At 48.7% G+C, this 16,871-nt stretch overlaps 1 protein-coding gene across 1 annotated transcript; it reads left to right on the forward strand.

Annotated features, from left to right (window-relative positions):
• The first annotated feature begins 222 nt into the window (after positions 1 to 222).
• On the forward strand, positions 223 to 1,585 carry LOC120646437 (protein MAIN-LIKE 2-like). Its single transcript, XM_039923003.1, has 4 exons — positions 223 to 380; positions 460 to 844; positions 921 to 1,334; positions 1,419 to 1,585. Exons 1-4 carry the CDS (start codon positions 223 to 225, stop codon positions 1,437 to 1,439), a joined length of 978 nt encoding a protein of 325 aa, XP_039778937.1. The 3' UTR covers positions 1,440 to 1,585.
• The last annotated feature ends 15,286 nt before the right edge of the window (positions 1,586 to 16,871 follow it).

Here is a 16,871-nt window from a genome sequence, read left to right on the forward strand (position 1 = left end):
TATTGCTGTAATTGGAATTTGAAGTTATATAATATGTAATTTGTTGTGCATCATTTATAAGTTTATTATGTTATGTTTTATTTAGTATTTTATTAAAAATTTGTTGTATTACTTAATTTATGTTCTGAAATTTTATTTAGTATTTTTTTACGTTAATGTTATTATGCTTAATATTGTTATTTATGTTCTGAAATTATTTGTAATAAATCTCATTATACAGGTATGGCGCACGAGGACGGAGCTACCCCTGAGTTGCTAGATGCTCTCGTCGACAAGCGCCACCGGTCGTACATGTCTGCGGTCCGTGGCATCAGCTTAGGGATGTTTCGGGCTCGTGTGCCCATGTCGACGATGCCGATACACCGTCGCTGGGTTCCTAGGTACGGAATACATTTGTCACATATTTTAGTTGTTTCCTTAACCGTTTGTTCTAACTTGATTTTCATTTTCGCGATGCAGGTTACGCGCTTCAGGTCTTCTCCCGATTGCGCGACTTGTGGAGGGAGATATGGCCGACCCTGCACGTCGACCTAGGGACAGGGCTCCACGGTTCCAGTTCGACATGTCCCTCCTCGCGGCACTTCTCGACCGTTGGCGTCCAGAGACGCACACGTTTCACCTCCCGGTTGGTGAGATGACCCCTACTCTTCAGGACGTGGCGATGCTTCTAGGCTTGCCGTGTGCTGGACGAGCTGTGGGTGCAGAGGACGTGGGACTCTCGTGGCGCGACGACCTTTTGGCTCGGTTCGCCGGGGTTCAGCGCAACGAGCTAGCGTTGCCGTACCGGCCCTTGCCTGCAAACCACGCACACGGACCGACAAAGAGGTGGCTTCTACAGTTCAGTGTGAGTACATAAATATTGATTCTTTCCGTACTTATATTGATACGTATGTGCATTGATGACTCGTACCATTTTGAAGGCGGACTACATGAGGGCAGACGCAGACGACTTTACGGTTGCCAGGCACTTCGAGGCGTACTTACTGTGGTTGTTCGGCTGGGTCATGTTCTGCAGCTCGCAGGGTGACTCGTGCCCCAAACAGCTCATTCCTTTGGCGAGGTCGATAGCTGACGCTCCACTTCACGAGATGCCACAGTTCAGCTGGGGTTCTGCTATTTTGGCTGCGAGTTACAGGGGTCTTTGCATGGGCGTGACGAAGGTCTCAGCAGAGGAGCCCATTTTTGTTGGGTGTCCTCTACTGTTACAGCTCTGGTCTTACGAGCGCTTTCCCGTCGGTAGGCCAGAGATGAACTTCGAGCCGTACGTCCAGCTGTCCGCAGACCACGACGACGTCGACAGACCTACGATGGGTTCGTTGTGGTGCCTCAGGAGGGTACGTAACATCGTTTGTTTTACTTATTGTTACATGCTTGCACAAATGTACGATTTATTGGTTAACTTTTTTTTCATTGTGCAGCCTTCTTGGGTCGGCGTGTAGACGAGGAAGTCGTACCACGACTTCGTTGGTCAGTTTGACGCTCTTGTGGACACGGACGTGAGGTGGACTCCGTACACTGCAGCCGACATTTACGCCCGGGCACCGAGCGGTCTTTCGTCCTTATGCTTGCGAGATCACGAGTACTGGATGACGAGGAAGCCGATCCTTTACGACATCCACGTCGAGGAGTACCACGTTGATCGGGTTATGAGGCAGTTCGGTCTCTACCAGCAGACCCCGGTCCCGATTGTGCACTCAGTGGAGGCCCATGTCCACAGGTACCGAATAAATAGTTTTGTTAATAATTATTCATTTTTTTACCTACCATTTAGCATTGAATCGCTCAAACTTTCTATTATAGGTGGACACGGCAGGGTCAGCCACCAGGCTCGCGGTGGGCCGACAAGGTCCGTCCTTACGTCGACTCTTGGGCCGCGGCCCTCGACGACGTCGTTTTCGAGGATCGGCCGCACTGCGACGAGGCGTTCGCGGACTACCTACGGTGGTACCTGCCGAGGACGCGCACACGTGTCGTGCACGTTCCACCAGAGGCTCCGATCGAGGCCGCAAGGGTGTCGGAGACGTACCCCGTAATTCGAGATCAGAACTTCGCCATAGCGGTACGTTTCTCTGATTGAATTTGCAGTAAAAAATCTGGTTGCATATGATGTTACTACTTTCTTGGTACAGTACGATGTCATACGAGCGATTGAGTCCGAGGCTTCGTCGAGTATGGGCCAGTACCATGACATGACGCCCGCCCAGCACCAGAGCACACTGCAGAAGATCGTCGATATGTGCAAGCGATTCCGACGAGCCGTGACCTGTCGTGACGACGACACCTTCCTCCCACCTCGCAGTTCGGGGCCGGTTCCTGTGACCGGTCCATCGTCACGACGGTCTGCACCCGCGGCACAGTCAGGTCCACCGCCACCGCCACGTGAAACAATGACGACACCTTCGGGTTCTGCAGTTCGGCCCACGTACGTGCCGCGACCGGCACATTTGTACTCGGCAGGTAAATCGTACTCCAACCTCGTGTCACTTACAATACCGTATCATGTAAAACTTTGTTTATTAATTTGTACTTCTTATTCGTGTAGCGCCCGGCTCGTCGCTGTTTCTGTCGATGGATCCCTACGGCGCTGGATCTTCGTCTCTTCGTCGTCCAATACACAATTTAGGTACGTCTAAGACCAGTTGTTAATAGGCGGTAACAAGTGCATTTTTAATTGAATATTGATGGATTGAAGTTTGTGAATCAGAGTACCGGCAGGTGGGAGGGACAGACGACGATGAGGAGATTCAGGAGGTAGACGACCTCTCGCAGATGGAGTGGGTGAACACGTTCTTCTCTTCTGCACCGACGCAGGAGGTCGTCGGCACTTCACAGCTAGGGGGTGCCCCACTCACGACGCAGGACTACAGTCAGGTGGAACAGACACCTGTTCCTGAGCAGGGTCGTCGGTCCACTCGCCAGACCATCCCGCCGGAGCCACTGACGTACTCACAGCACCACACTAGGGCGGGCCAGGCTGCAGAGCGACGTGGCAGGAGGAGAGGGGGCAAGCGCGGATGCATCTAGTTTACAGGTTGTAGCTTGTTAATTAATTTGTTCCGACATACTATCTTATGTATGCATGTGCAGACTATGATTCGATGTGTCCATTGCGTACCATTATGATGAGTAGGCCGGTGCAATGATTCGGGCGATGGTATATGTCCGTGGAGTGAAATTATAACGATTAGGCCGGTGCCGTGCAGTGTTTCGGGTGATTGGAAATGTCGGGGCAGTGCAATAATCACGAGTGAGCGCTGTGGAACGTGAAAGTGCTGAAGTCATGAGCAGTGAGACGTCGTGTCATTGTTTAAAGTGGGAGCAGTGAGCGGTGTTGAGCGTGCGAGGGTACAAATCAAGAGCAACGAGAGGTCGTGTCTGTGTTTAAAGTGGTACGAGTGAGCGCTGTGGATCGTGCGAATACAGTAGGCTTTTCATGTGCATTTACACTCCACACTCCGGGTATCAGACCTTTTTGCGCCTATAAATACTCACAAGGTTGTGAGCTCCCAGCAGCACTCAAACACCAAAGCTCATTGTATACCCGATGTCTGGAGGTGGGTCTAGCGGGAAGAATTACTACAGTTTTGGCAAAGAAAAAGGGGGAAGAAAGGGAGACCCCATAATATGGGAGGGGCCTCTTGGACCCGATTCCTTTCCAGAACCAGTGTTTGAGTTTCCGCCACAACAGAAGAGTGAATTTACCAATGAAACTCCTCTTCGACAATACGATAACCGTAGAGAAACGTGGCCAAAATGCAGACATGGTGAGGACTGCTTAGTGCAGATGTGCACCGACGGGATGGATGGCGGTCGGCGTTTCTTCAAATGCCCTCACGCATGGGTAATGCTCGGTTGTTTTATTTCTTTATTCATTGAGACATCTTACATGAAATTTGTTTTGCAGTCTTCAGATGCTCCAGAAAACTGTGGGTTTACCAGGTGGGTCGATCCTGCACCAATTGATTCTGTTTAGGAGTTCATCAAGTACCTCCAGATTAAGATATTTGATCTGGAGTGCAAGGTGAACCATTACGAGGAAGTAAGCGAGGGTAACAAAGACGGCGAAGATGATGATAACAGCAATGCTGCCGCTTCACAAGATGAACCATGCACTAATCCTTACTGCAACTGCCCTTGTCACAAGAACAAGGGCCCTGGCCCTCCGGCACCACCGCCTACGCAACCTGCAATGGGTGGATACTGTGGAGAAGGCTCAACGCATTTTGCTACGTGGGGGTACGGCTATTAGGACTACCTAGTCCAAGTGACATGTTGCATCGTTGTATTTGTTGTGTTTTTTTAAATTACCTAAGGCATGTTAGCTTAGATCAAAATCTGTTTACCGTAGTTGCAACGGGTTTTGCCATGCCACTGCATTTCTGCTGTGTGTTTCATTAACGTTGTATTATGATGTAATTCCTATGGTTAACATTGTGACGATTACGCCGGTACCGTGTAGTGTTCCGGGCGATGGGATGTGTCAGGGCAGTGCAATAATCACGAGTAGGTCGATGCAGTGACAGTACGACGAGTTTAAAGTGGGCGATGCGATGAGTAGGTGAACGCTGTGGAGCGTGCGAGTGCTGATGGTACGAGCAGTGAGAGGTCCTATTGTTGTTTTTAGTGGAATGAGTGCGCACTGTGGAGCGTGCGAGTGCAGAACCGTGGACGACTATGGAGCAGTGAGAGATAATATCTGTGTTCAAAGTGCTTGGACATGTAAGCAGCCCTGCGTCTATAAAAGAGCACCTTGTGGTTCTTGAGAGCACAGACTTGCAATTCAGTTCCCACTTTTTTTAATTAGCCCAACCAAACAGCTATGAACTCCTCATTCTCCCGGGCAGCTTTCCGTCGGGAAATGGAGGTTAATTTAGGACCCTCTCCTAACGATCCCAATAGATGTATTACAGATTGCAAGGTATGGCCGAAAGGTGTAGAGCCACCAGATTGCTATTGCCAAATGCGTTGTGTTCCGAACATATCTCGTGATTACGAGACTTTTGGCCAGAGATATTGGTGTTGCAAGAATATCGAGGAAGTCCAAAAAAGAGGTGCAACATCACAGGTATAGATTAATTTGTAAATATGCTTTTATTATTTTTATTAATTTTGAATCGTTTCTTGTTTGCAAAAGTACGCTGGTGAAGACACGCATACTCATTGGTGTCATTTCCATGAGTGGATTGACACGTGGATCACCCATCGTGATCAGCGATATATGGAGTGGTTAAAGAAGGTGAATGAAGATTTACGCAAAGGCGAGCGTGCAAAACCAGACATCGCGGGACGTGATAAGGGTACTGCCCGTGAATGATTGATGTTGTACTGCTACGTCTGAATAAATAATGTAACGTTTGTTCGAATTACCTAAGGCATGTTAGGTTTAGTATTGGACCTCGTTACCGTAGTTTGCAACAGGTCCTGACATGCCATGTCATGTGTTCTATGCGTTGAATTGTGTGGACCACTATTTAATTTGTGTTCAATGTTTGAATGGTGATTGTTTTTATTGTTTTTATTGTCTGTACTGGCCGATATATGCCAATGGAGTTGTTATCGCGTCGGTCTGAAAAGTTTATTTGTAGGGCAATGCTTCTGAATAATTTAGTTGCAGCTAGTACAAATTACACAATGCCGATTAATTTGAGATTGAAATTACAATAACAATTGCACTGGCATGTACATGGAACACGGTAACGTCGTGTTCCATCTAGACCTAACATGCCTTAGGGAATATGAAATTCGAACATTACATCATAGTCATCTACTGAGTGCACCGAGGATACTTCCCCTTCCTAATAGCCTCGGGTCCCGCCTCCTTCGCACGGCGGGCCCTCTCTCGTTTCCTCTCCCTATCAGCTTCACGCTCCTCCGCCTGCCGACGTTCAACTTCTGCGAACCTCTTTTCGATCTCTTCTTTATCTTTCTTGCGCTTCTCCTCCATTTTTTCCTCTTGCAGCATTCGCTGCCACCTTTCCGCAGCCCACCTTGCTTGGCGCTCAACGTGTTCCTTAGCTTCGGTCGATTGCTCCGTGTCCAGCCACTGTATGAAATCACAAAGAGGTGGTGGACTCTATTTCGAATCCGAGTTAGAATTAACATACTGAACTCCGAAGGCGCAAACTAGATAGTGCGAGGTGATACCTTCGCTTTGTCCTTGCCGTAGCGCTTTGGCGGATCGAACTCGTAGTTCTCACACATGAAGAACCTCCTGCCGAAGTCATCGCCCAAAACTTTGGACTCCATCAGCTTGCACAACGAACCGCAGAAGCACATTGGAACCTGCACTCCCTCAGGCTCAGGTTCTCTAATTTTGTTCCACGGAATGTAGGTAGAACCAGATGAAGACATGGTGGCCGTGCGTGGATGGCTAAAGACTCCGTATGAGATGGCTACTGACTTCATATGAGATGGGGCGATGTTTTATTTATAGATGGAGCTATTTGGTCTATATGCATGGTTCACGCATGTCTATCGCCGTTTAAAACGGCGGTAAGTACTCCCATATTTTTAATTATAGTGGGGGTGCAGAAGAATCTGATGCAAGGTGACAAGACATCGAAATAGTAATTGAAACTCATGAATATCTCATGAAAATATATTTTCACAGATTATTAGAGTTAAATCTAATTTGTATAAATTTTTAAAAAATATTTCCCTAACCTCCGCTATCTCTATTATTTTCTGAAATATCTATAAATGTAAAGATAATAATTACAGTTCAGATAGTCTTTAAAATAATTATACAAATATTTATATCAGTGAAAGCTTATAAAACAATTAAAAATAAAAAAAATATGGGACACCTACCGCCGTTTCAAACGGCGGTAGGGCGCTGCCAGCTACAGCCGGCTGTAGCAGCCGGCTATAGCCAGGCTACAGCGCGGCGGTAGTACTTACCGCCGGATCAATTGGCGGTAAGGAGCTACCGCCGTTTGATCCGGCGGCAGGGTGACATTTTTGAAAAAAAATTATACCCACATATATTTTTTGATAAATCGACAAAAAAAAAAAACTCAGCGATTCGCCCCTCGGCGGCAGGCGCTCGCGGTCGGCGGCGCCCCTGGCCCCTCGCTCCTCGGTAGGCCTGGGCATTCGGTTAGAACCGAACCGATCGGTTTGGTTCTTCGGTTCCCAGAGAAGTTCGGTTCCTAGAAAAGGAGGACCGATCGGTTCTTTTCAGAATCTAGAACCGAACAACTTCAGTTTCGGTTAGTTCGGTTTGGTTCCGGTTTAACCGAAGGAACCGAGTTTTTACCAAGCCAAGGCAAAAAGAAAGAAGGAAAAAAAAGCTGCCGCGAGAGGGGTGCTGTTGCTCGGGCAGGTGCTGGCGTGCTGCTGGTCTGCTGCCGTCGATGGGCCGCCTCTGTCGATGCACCGCCGCACGCTGCCACCGCGAGACAGCCGGAGCGGCGGCAGCTGGCGGGGGCCCGGAGTGGCGGCACCAGCGCTGGCCGGGGCGTGCGTGCCAGCGCGGAGCGGCGGCGGCTGGCGCTGGCCGGGGCGTGTGGGCCTGTGCGGAGCGGCGGCGGCTGGCGCTGGCCGGGGCATGTGCACCCACGGCCGCGCGCTGCCCTGCGCCCCTGCCACCGCCAGGAGGAAGGGAGGGAGACAGCGGCCGTGTGTGGCGCCGCCGCACTGGTAGGGAGGGAGGGAGACGGGGGTGAGGCAGGGCGCCGCCGTGCTGGGACTCCGAGAGGGAGGGAGGAAGACTGGGGCGGGGCGGGGCGCCGCCGGCTGCCGCGCCGGGAGGGAGGGAGACGGGGCCGGGGCGGGGGCGCCGCCACGCCGGGAGGGCGAGAGGGAGGTGGGGCGGGCCGGGAGGGACTGAGGGAGGGAGTGGGAGCCTGGGGCTGGGCGATTGGCGGCTGGGACTGGGAGAGAGGCAGGGAGGTAGTAGCCCTAGGGTTTGTGTGGGTTGTTGTCTTGTTGGGCCTTAAATGGGTTGAATGTTGACTCCCTCGGTTCTTTCGGTTAACCGAGGAACTGAACCGAATTAACCGAGGAAGTTCGGTTCCTGAGAACCAGGAACCGAAATTCTCGGTTTCGGTTCGGTTCGGCTTCGGTTCTCGGTTTTTTCGGTTCGGTCCTCGGTTCTCGGTTTTATTTGACCATGGCTACTCCTCGGCCCCGCATCCTCCTCCGCCGGTCTTCTCTGCTGCTCTTCCCTTCCTCCGCGAGGAGGCGGCGGATCCAGGGCCAGCGGCGGAGGCGGAGGCGGCGCCGGCACGCACTCCATGTGTCCCTCGCTGTCCGGCCCTATTGTGCCGTTGCACACCAGCGGAGGCGGAGGCGGTGATCGTGTCGGTGTCGGTGGTGGCGCCCTGCGGCCGCGGTGTGGGCGGTGGCCGCTCCAGCCCTGTGCCTCCGTAGCAGCGTGCGCCACCCGCCATGAGGGCAAGGCAAGGGCGCCGTGCTGCTGCTGCCGAGACATTGTGCGTAGCTAGTGGATCGATGTACTCTGCCTGTGCTCCTCCTCTGAAACTCTGCACTAGTATTTATAGTCCTCACTTCAGGGCCGGCACTGCACTGCTGCGGCGAACAGCCGACGGACGGCGACGAAGGCGTGAACCTCTCTAGCTCTGGAAGAAGAAGAAGAAGAAGAAGGGGATGTCGGTCAGGAACACCCACCGCCACCGCTCGCCCAGCACGCACTTTGACTTCTTCTAGATGCGCGTTCTGACAGGCAGGCAGGTTGCTGAAGCTGAATCGAGCCCTCTCCATGCAATGCATGCATGCCATCTCCAGTTCCAGTTCCAGAACGATCGATGGTCAGTGAGTCAAACCCGGTGGTTTGGTTTCAGCCTCTACTGAAACAGAGAACCTTCCTTCTCCCGATCGAGTCTGTCATGTGTTGGACTTCTGAAACTCCAAAGGAAAGGAATGCGCAGCGCACTCCATAGATTCTTGAGTCTCTCTCATGTTTCACATCAATTCCCGAGTCTGTGATGTACTCCTGAGCTGAATAGATAGAGAGAGAGGCATTCCCCCAAAACTACAGTTCTGATCTGAACCCAGTGATTCGATTCGATTCGATCTGCTCCCAAATAAACGGTTTCCGAACTCGGGCAGAGTCTAAACACAAATTGAACCGGCTGAAACCACTTTGGTACGAGACCCTCGAGCCGTTGCGTTGCAGCACGAAACGAATTCGTGAGAAAACAAGGGGCTGGCTAAATTCCTTGCCTTGGGCTCCAGTTCGTCAGCACTGTGTCCCCTGTCTGTTCTGTTCTGTTCCATCAGAAAGCAGCCGGCCTGAACCCCCATTGGCCGATTTTGTTTCACATTGCTACACCTCCAATCTGGCTCGACACCCCCGCGGGCTCCTGGGTACAGTCTCCTTGCATGCATTTCCTTATGACATGTATTAAGAATGTTTGTTGCTGCTCGTCGGCATGTACCTACCACTCGTCTGTATCACGCACGTCTGAATAACCCAGTACTCTCTCGTTTCTCTATGCCAAACTGTGGTGTGCACTGCGACCTTTCGCTTGGAGCGAGCCAGGCTTTTAAACCCACCCCGGCTTTCTACCCACTGTCACCTCGGTCTGGAACCAACTCTCCTTGTGGCACGGCACGGCAGTGATAGAGCAGCTAACCTGGTAAGTCGCGTTAAAGCGCTGCGACGGGCGTCAAAGGCCATCTACCACAACTGCACCTTCATTACCCATTGGAGTACACCACATGTTCGAGGAGTCCCGTTTTCTCTCAACAGGTGAGGTGAATGGCAACTCCGCCACCGTTGCCAGCCAGGCTCGACTTGCACTCTTCATCAAGGAACGCGCAGCTAGCTGCTTGGAACACAGAGAGGAAAAGTTCAGAGCCCCTGCAAGACTTGGTGGAAATAGAATAGCAGTAATCCAAGTGGAAGGTATCGCTGTCACCTCCCAAGCTGGAAGACAAAACTGCTGCACTCACAGATTAATACACGATCAACGATTCTTGGCACAACGCACCCCCACCGACTGGAAGTTGGACATCCACCTGCTGTACCAAGGGAGGGAGGCCGAGGATCAATGACCAGGAACTGACTGCCCCATTCACCAGAGCTGAAATTCAGGGTGCTGATCACTGCCCAAATTTACAAAGCCTCCACCAGGACTGGACGGTGTTGTGAGTATTTTGATATGGTGTGGAAGAACTATGCCCCCCCCCCACCCCCACCCCCAAGAGTAGTAAAGTTCTTTGGCTGGTTACTCGTACAGGGGCGCCGCATACAATGCAAGGTGAACCTGCTCCGAAAGAAGATGGTTGACAACTGCTCCTGCGACATCTGCAACAATGGCGTCGAAACCGAAGATCACATAGTCTCTGGGCTGGAGCTTTGCGAGAGCTTTCTGGGAGCATCTCGCCTGGCCTCCTCACATAGTCACATCCCGCGCAGAGGCCTCACCACCATGCTCCTCCTCTGTTTCTGGCAACTATGGAAACACAGACATGATGATGTTGTGTCCAGAGGTGAACAGCCCAGCCTACGGCGCCTGATGACTGCGTGCAAAACAGAATGTTGGTTTTGGAGATGCAGATTCCGATTCCCCCAAGCCTACTCTGATGTAATGGTAGGGAAACGGGTAGGCTACGCTAGCATCACTACCAGATATACCCAAAATACTTGCGAGTAGAAGATCATAGATCGTTACCACTAGACGCGCAGCACAGCGGAAGAAGTCGCGCGTCGATGTAGAGGAAGTAGTCGATCACGTCCCACGAACCGAGCTCCTCGTACTTGATCCCGGCAGCCGATCAGCGCAGCAGTCGCAGCAGCGCCTCCACGGAGTCCACACGTACGGGGATGAAACACCGGGCGTCGGTGTGCTAGCACCGCACGCACGGCATGGGCGGCGGCCGAGAGAGAGAGGGAGGGGCGGCGGCTAGGAGGTGGCGCGGCTCTCCGGGGTCTCGCCCCCTAGTCCCTCACTCGTATATATAGAGCGTACTAATGTGCTTCTATCTCATAGGCCCATTAGTAATCCTAATCCTTCTTGGATTAATATCCTCTTGGGCCTTTAAACCGTATTGTGATGATGGGCTCTTGGGCATATCACAAACAATCTCCCACTTGCACTAGAGACAATCATACAGGCAAGCTTTTCAACATTACAAACCCCTTAAGTGTGTGACCCGTTAGGTTCATGTGTAGATGGTCGTAATCGGAAATCATTTCCGAATCACAAGTCAATAGCGGCACCTAGCAGGGCATAATGACTCACAAATACACATAAAGATCATATCGGCCGAACCTTAGATATACTCATACACTGATCCCTTTGCCACACGATACCAGTCAAGCTCAAAGCGAGATGCGTGCCACCTTTGTGATAGCTCGACCATTCTCTCGATCTAATAGTAGATTCGATTCATAACTAACCTTTAGTCATCATGATTAACTCTTTAATCACTTTGGTATGGCCATGCACTTTCAAATCCAACTATCTCAAGGGGTCCAGAGATATCTCTCTTATTATCTAGGAGGGGCAAATTCCATCTTGATCCGCTCACATCCCATTCCATGTTTCATGACACACCTGTAAGCTACTTTTGTAACTACCCAGTCACGGAGTAGCATTTAGCAGCCCCAATATGCATCACTACACATAGTGAGAAACAATGGCGATCTCAGGTCTAAGGATCTAGTAGGTATAACACTCAAGAACAACTGATGACACATGCAAAATAACAATCCCAACATTGTCTAGGAGTGGGTCAATCCAACACCATGTTCACCAACATGTGTCCACATCATTAATCCGATATCTCCATATCCATGATCCGTGAAACATGATCATCAATTAATGCATGTGCTAGTCTCAACGTCGTTGTTGTCCCACACAACGACATAAACTAGAGATAATTTAGAATCATATCATTGTCAACAAAGAGTTTCACGAACAAGTCACATACTTGATAATCAATGTAAAAAATAATCATCCATGGAACAAATAACAATTATTTATCATTACATAAACATACTCATGACACAAAATCTCCCACGCACACTAGAATCACTGATGTAAGTATCTAATACCTATAGATCTCATGTGCGCCTTATGCTTTGGTTGTGGGAGAGGCTTTGTCAATGGATCAGCAATGTTTGAATCCGTGTGCACCTTGCAAACCTTCACATCACCTCTCTCAACAAAGTTACGGATGAGGTGATACTTCCGTAGTATATGTCTGGACTTTTTAGTTGTTCTAGGCTCCTTTGCTAGTGCAACGGCACCACTATTATCACAATAGAGGACCACTGGACTGGATGCACTAGGAACAACACCCAAGTCAGAAACAAACTTTCTGATCCAAACAGCTTTTTTTGCAGCTTCGGAAGCTGCAATATACTCGGCCTCTGTCGTCGAATCAGCCACCGTATCTTGCTTGGAACTTTTCCAGCTCACTGCCCCACCATTGAGGCAAAAAACAAAACCGGATTGCGATTTGGAGTCATCTTTGTCTGTTTGAAAACTAGCATCGGTGTAACCCTTTACAAGGAGCTCATCTTCGCCTCCAAATATTAGGAACATATCCTTAGTTCTTTTCAAGTACTTAAGGATACTCTTTATAATTGTCAAGTGAGCTTCACCGAAATCTGACTGATACCAGCTCGTAACACTTAGAGCAAAGGAAACATCTGGGCGCGTGCAAAACATAGCATACATGATCGACCCTATGGCTGAAGCATAAGGAATCGTACTCATCCTCTTTTGCTCATCAGGTGTCGTAGCACACTGACTCTTGCTTAGAGTAATGCCATGTGACATTGGCAAGAAACCTTTCTTGGAATCTTGCATATTGAACTGATTCAATATCTTGTCAATGTACGTGTCTTGGCTTAATCCAATTAGCCTTTTTGATCTATCTCTATAGATCCTAATACCCAGAATATAAGCCGCATCTCCTAAATCCTTCATCGAAAAACTCTTTTTCAATGAGGTTTTAACGGCTTCAAGCATTGGAATATCATTTCCGATCAGTAATATGTCATCCACATATAGGACCAGAAACACAAGTGCGTTCCCACTAACCTTTTTGTAAACACAAGGCTCATCTTTATTCTTGATGAAGCCAAACCCTTTGACTACTTCATCAAAACGAATATTCCAACTCCGAGATGCTTGCTTCAATCTATAGATGGACCTCTGAAGCTTACATATTTTCCCAGCATTTTTAGGATCGACAAAACCTTCAGTCTGTGTCATATACACATCCTCACTTAGATTTCCATTAAGGAAAGCGGTTTTGACATCCATTTGCCATATCTCATAGTCGTAATATGCGGCAATTGCTAGGAGAATCCGAACAGACTTTAGCATTGCGACGGGCGAAAAGGTTTCCTCATAGTCAACACCTTGAATTTGTCGGAAACCTTTCGCCACCAATCGTGCCTTATAGATGTGAACATTTCCATCTATGTCTAATTTTTTCTTAAAAATCCACTTACAGTCGACAGGTCTCACACTGTCAATTTGATCGACCAAGTTCCAAACTTGATTATCATGCATGGATTTTAACTCGGATTTCATGGCTTCAAGCCATTTGTCGGAGTCGGGTCCCATCATTGCTTCTTTGTAGGTCAAGGGCTCATCATTTTCCATCAATAATACGTGGCGCTCCTCCGTAATCAGGAGGTTGAGCTTGTCAGTAGCACGACGTGCCCTTATAGACCTTCGTGGGGCTGGTGCCTCAACTACGGGTTGTGCAACATCTTGCACATCCCGTGGATCTTCAGTGGGTGCTGAAACAGTTTCGGGTGTTTTCTGAATTTCTTCAAGTTGCACCTTGCTCCCACTGAATCCTTTTGAGAGAAACTCTTTTTCTAAGAAAACACCATTGCGAGCGACAAACACTTTGCCTTCTGCCTTATTGTAAAAATAATATTATTTGGTTTCCCTAGGATACCCCACAAAGAAGCATTTGTCTGACTTTGGAGTGAGCCTATCTGACATCAAACATTTGACATAAGCCTCACACCCCCAAACTTTGAGAAAAGATAATCCGGGACGCTTCCCAGTCCATATCTCATATGGTGTTTTCTCAACAGACTTACTTGGACTCTATTCAGTGTGAACGCAGCAGTTTGAAGAGCATAACCCCAAAATGACAATGGAAGATCAGCTTGGCTCATCATGGACCTAACCATGTCCAACAAGGTTCGGTTCCTCCGTTCGGATACCCCATTCCATTGAGGCGTTCCGGGTGGAGTTAGCTGCGGAATAATTCCACATTGCTTCAAATGATCACCAAATTCAAGGCTCAAATATTCTCCTCCACGATCAGATCGCAGAAATTTAATTGTCTTGCCTAATTGATTTTGTACTTCATTCTGAAATTCTTTGAACTTTTCAAACGATTCAGACTTGTGCCTCATTAAGTAGATATAGCCATATCTACTAAAGTCATCAGTGAAAGTAATAAAGTACTGAAAACCACCTCTGGCTATTGAGCTCATTGGTCCACATACATCGGTATGTACAAGTCCCAACAAGTCACTCGCCTTCTCACTCTGACCAGTGAAAGGCGCTTTGGTCATCTTTCCAAGCAAACAAGACTCACATGTGTCAAATGATTCAAAATCAAATGAGCTTAACAATCCATCTTTATGGAGTTGTTCAATGCGCTTCTCATTTATATGACCTAAGTGACAATGCCAAATAAAAGTGGGATTCAAATCATTTGGTCTAAGCCTCTTAGTATTAATGTTACAGACAGATTTATCCTCAAGATCAAGAACATATAATCCATTCACCAATGAACAATGAGCATAAAAAATACCATTGCAAAAAATAGAACAACGTTTGTTCTCTATTACAATCTTAAAATCACCAACTTCTTCCAAACATGAAGAAGAAATAATGTTCTTGCTCAAAGCAGGAATGCAATAACAATTATTTGATTCAAAAACTAATCCGGAGGGTAGAGACAAGTGGTAGGTGCCGACCGCCAACACCGCAACCTTTGCGCCATTGCCGACACGAACGTCCAACTCGCCTCTTGCAAATCTTCTAGTCTCACTTAGACCCTGCAACGATTTGCAAGTGTGAATCATCGATCCAGTATCAAATACCCATGATTCACTAGAAGATAATGCAATATTTATTTCTATAACATTTATACTTGAAGTGGAAGTCTCACTTCCCTTCTTCTTCTTCTTTTCTTCCAAGTACTTCTTGCAGTTCCTAGACCAATGTCCCTTTTTATGACAGTGGAAGCATTTATCTTCAGAAGTAGGGCCAGATTTGGCCTTAGGTGCTGGCTTTAGCTTAGAGCCCGAGGACTCACCACCGGAACTCTTTTCCTTGCCTTTACCTTTGGGATTAGGAGGCGTCCAACGCTTCCTCTTTTTGTTCCCCTTTTGAATCATCATTACATGATTGGGATTCTTTTTAACGCTCTCCTCTGCTGTCTTTAGCATCCCATGCAACTCACTCAATGTTTTATCCAAGCCATTCATCTGAAAGTTCATGATAAAAGGCTCATAACTCGCCGGGAGCGACTGTAGAATAACATCAGTAGCTAAATCTGGGTGAAGTTCAGAACAATGGCGTCGAAACCGAAGATCACATAGTCTCTGGGCTGGAGCTTTGCGAGAGCTTTCTGGGAGCATCTCGCCTGGCCTCCTCACATAGTCACATCCCGCGCAGAGGCCTCACCACCATGCTCCTCCTCTGTTTCTGGCAACTATGGAAACACAGACATGATGATGTTGTGTCCAGAGGTGAACAGCCCAGCCTACGGCGCCTGATGACTGCGTGCAAAACAGAATGTTGGTTATGGAGATGCAGATTCCGATTCCCCCAAGCCTACTCTGATGTAATTGTAGGGAAACGGGTAGGCTACGCTAGCATCACTATCGCATATATCCAAAATACTTGCGAGTAGAAGATCATAGATCGTTACCACTAGACGCACAGCGCAGCGGAAGAAGTCGCGCGTCGATGTAGAGGAAGTAGTCGATCACGTCCCACGAACCGAGCTCCTCGTACTTGATCCTGGCAGCCGATCAGCGCAGCAGTCGCAGCAGCGCCTCCACGGAGTCCACACGTACGGGGATGAAACGCCGGGCGTCGGTGTGCTAGCACCGCACGCACGGCATGGGCGGCGGCCGAGAGAGAGAGGGAGGGGCGGCGGCTACGAGGTGGCGCGGCTCTCCGGGGTCTCACCCCCTAGCCCCTCCCTCGTATATATAGAGCGTACTAATGAGCTTCTATCTCATAGGCTCATTAGTAATCCTAATCCCTCTTGGATCAATATCCTCTTGTGCCTTTAAACCGTATTGTGAATTGTGATGATTGGCTCTTGGGCATATCACCAACAGTAATCGACCGTTGGTGTGACCTCCTAACCATGGCTTAGAACTCTCCCCCTCCTTCCCATTATTTGTACCTCTGTAAAACCTGTGGGGCATGTTGTTTCGCATGCTTCTTCCAGCACCGGCCTGCCCGGGATCAATGGAAAATGGAAAAGGTGGAGGCGCTCACCCCCTCCGGTTGCGTAAAAAAAATGTATGTATATACCAGCAGCTACAGTTTCTACCTTTCAAGTTTTCTCAGAGCAGAGCTTCCCACGAACCGCCCGGCCCGGCCACCAGTGCCACCTCTCGGCTCGTCGCTATTTGTGTGTTTAATTAGGCATTGTAAAACTGCTCTTCTAGTTAAACCATAGGTGCGGCAGAATAATGGAATTTTAATTCCTTGAAAAAAAACCCTGCTCTTCTGCATATGAATGCATTAATGCATGTTAGCAACACCTGGATCTTGCAAAGGGAAAAAAAACGTCATCTGAGGAATGTGAGGGAAAGGATTGGGGTTTAGATGAAGGCGTACCCTATCAATCATGAATTGAGTAGGTCCTAAATTCCTGATCCTGAGTGAATGTAA

Source organism: Panicum virgatum, chromosome 8K (genome assembly GCF_016808335.1).
Source record: "Panicum virgatum strain AP13 chromosome 8K, P.virgatum_v5, whole genome shotgun sequence".
Taxonomy (NCBI): domain Eukaryota; kingdom Viridiplantae; phylum Streptophyta; class Magnoliopsida; order Poales; family Poaceae; genus Panicum; species Panicum virgatum.

What these genes read in the sequence shown, in the direction of transcription:
- LOC120646437 (XM_039923003.1), top strand. Translation starts at nt 223, where the DNA reads ATGGCGCACGAGGACGGAGCTACCCCTGAGTTGCTAGATGCTCTCGTC. An exon ending in CACCGTCGCTGGGTTCCTAG is followed by an intron (nt 381 to 459) that starts GTACGGAATACA and finishes TTCGCGATGCAG; the next exon opens with GTTACGCGCTTCAGGTCTTC. An exon ending in CGTTGTGGTGCCTCAGGAGG is followed by an intron (nt 1,335 to 1,418) that starts GTACGTAACATC and finishes TTCATTGTGCAG; the next exon opens with CCTTCTTGGGTCGGCGTGTA.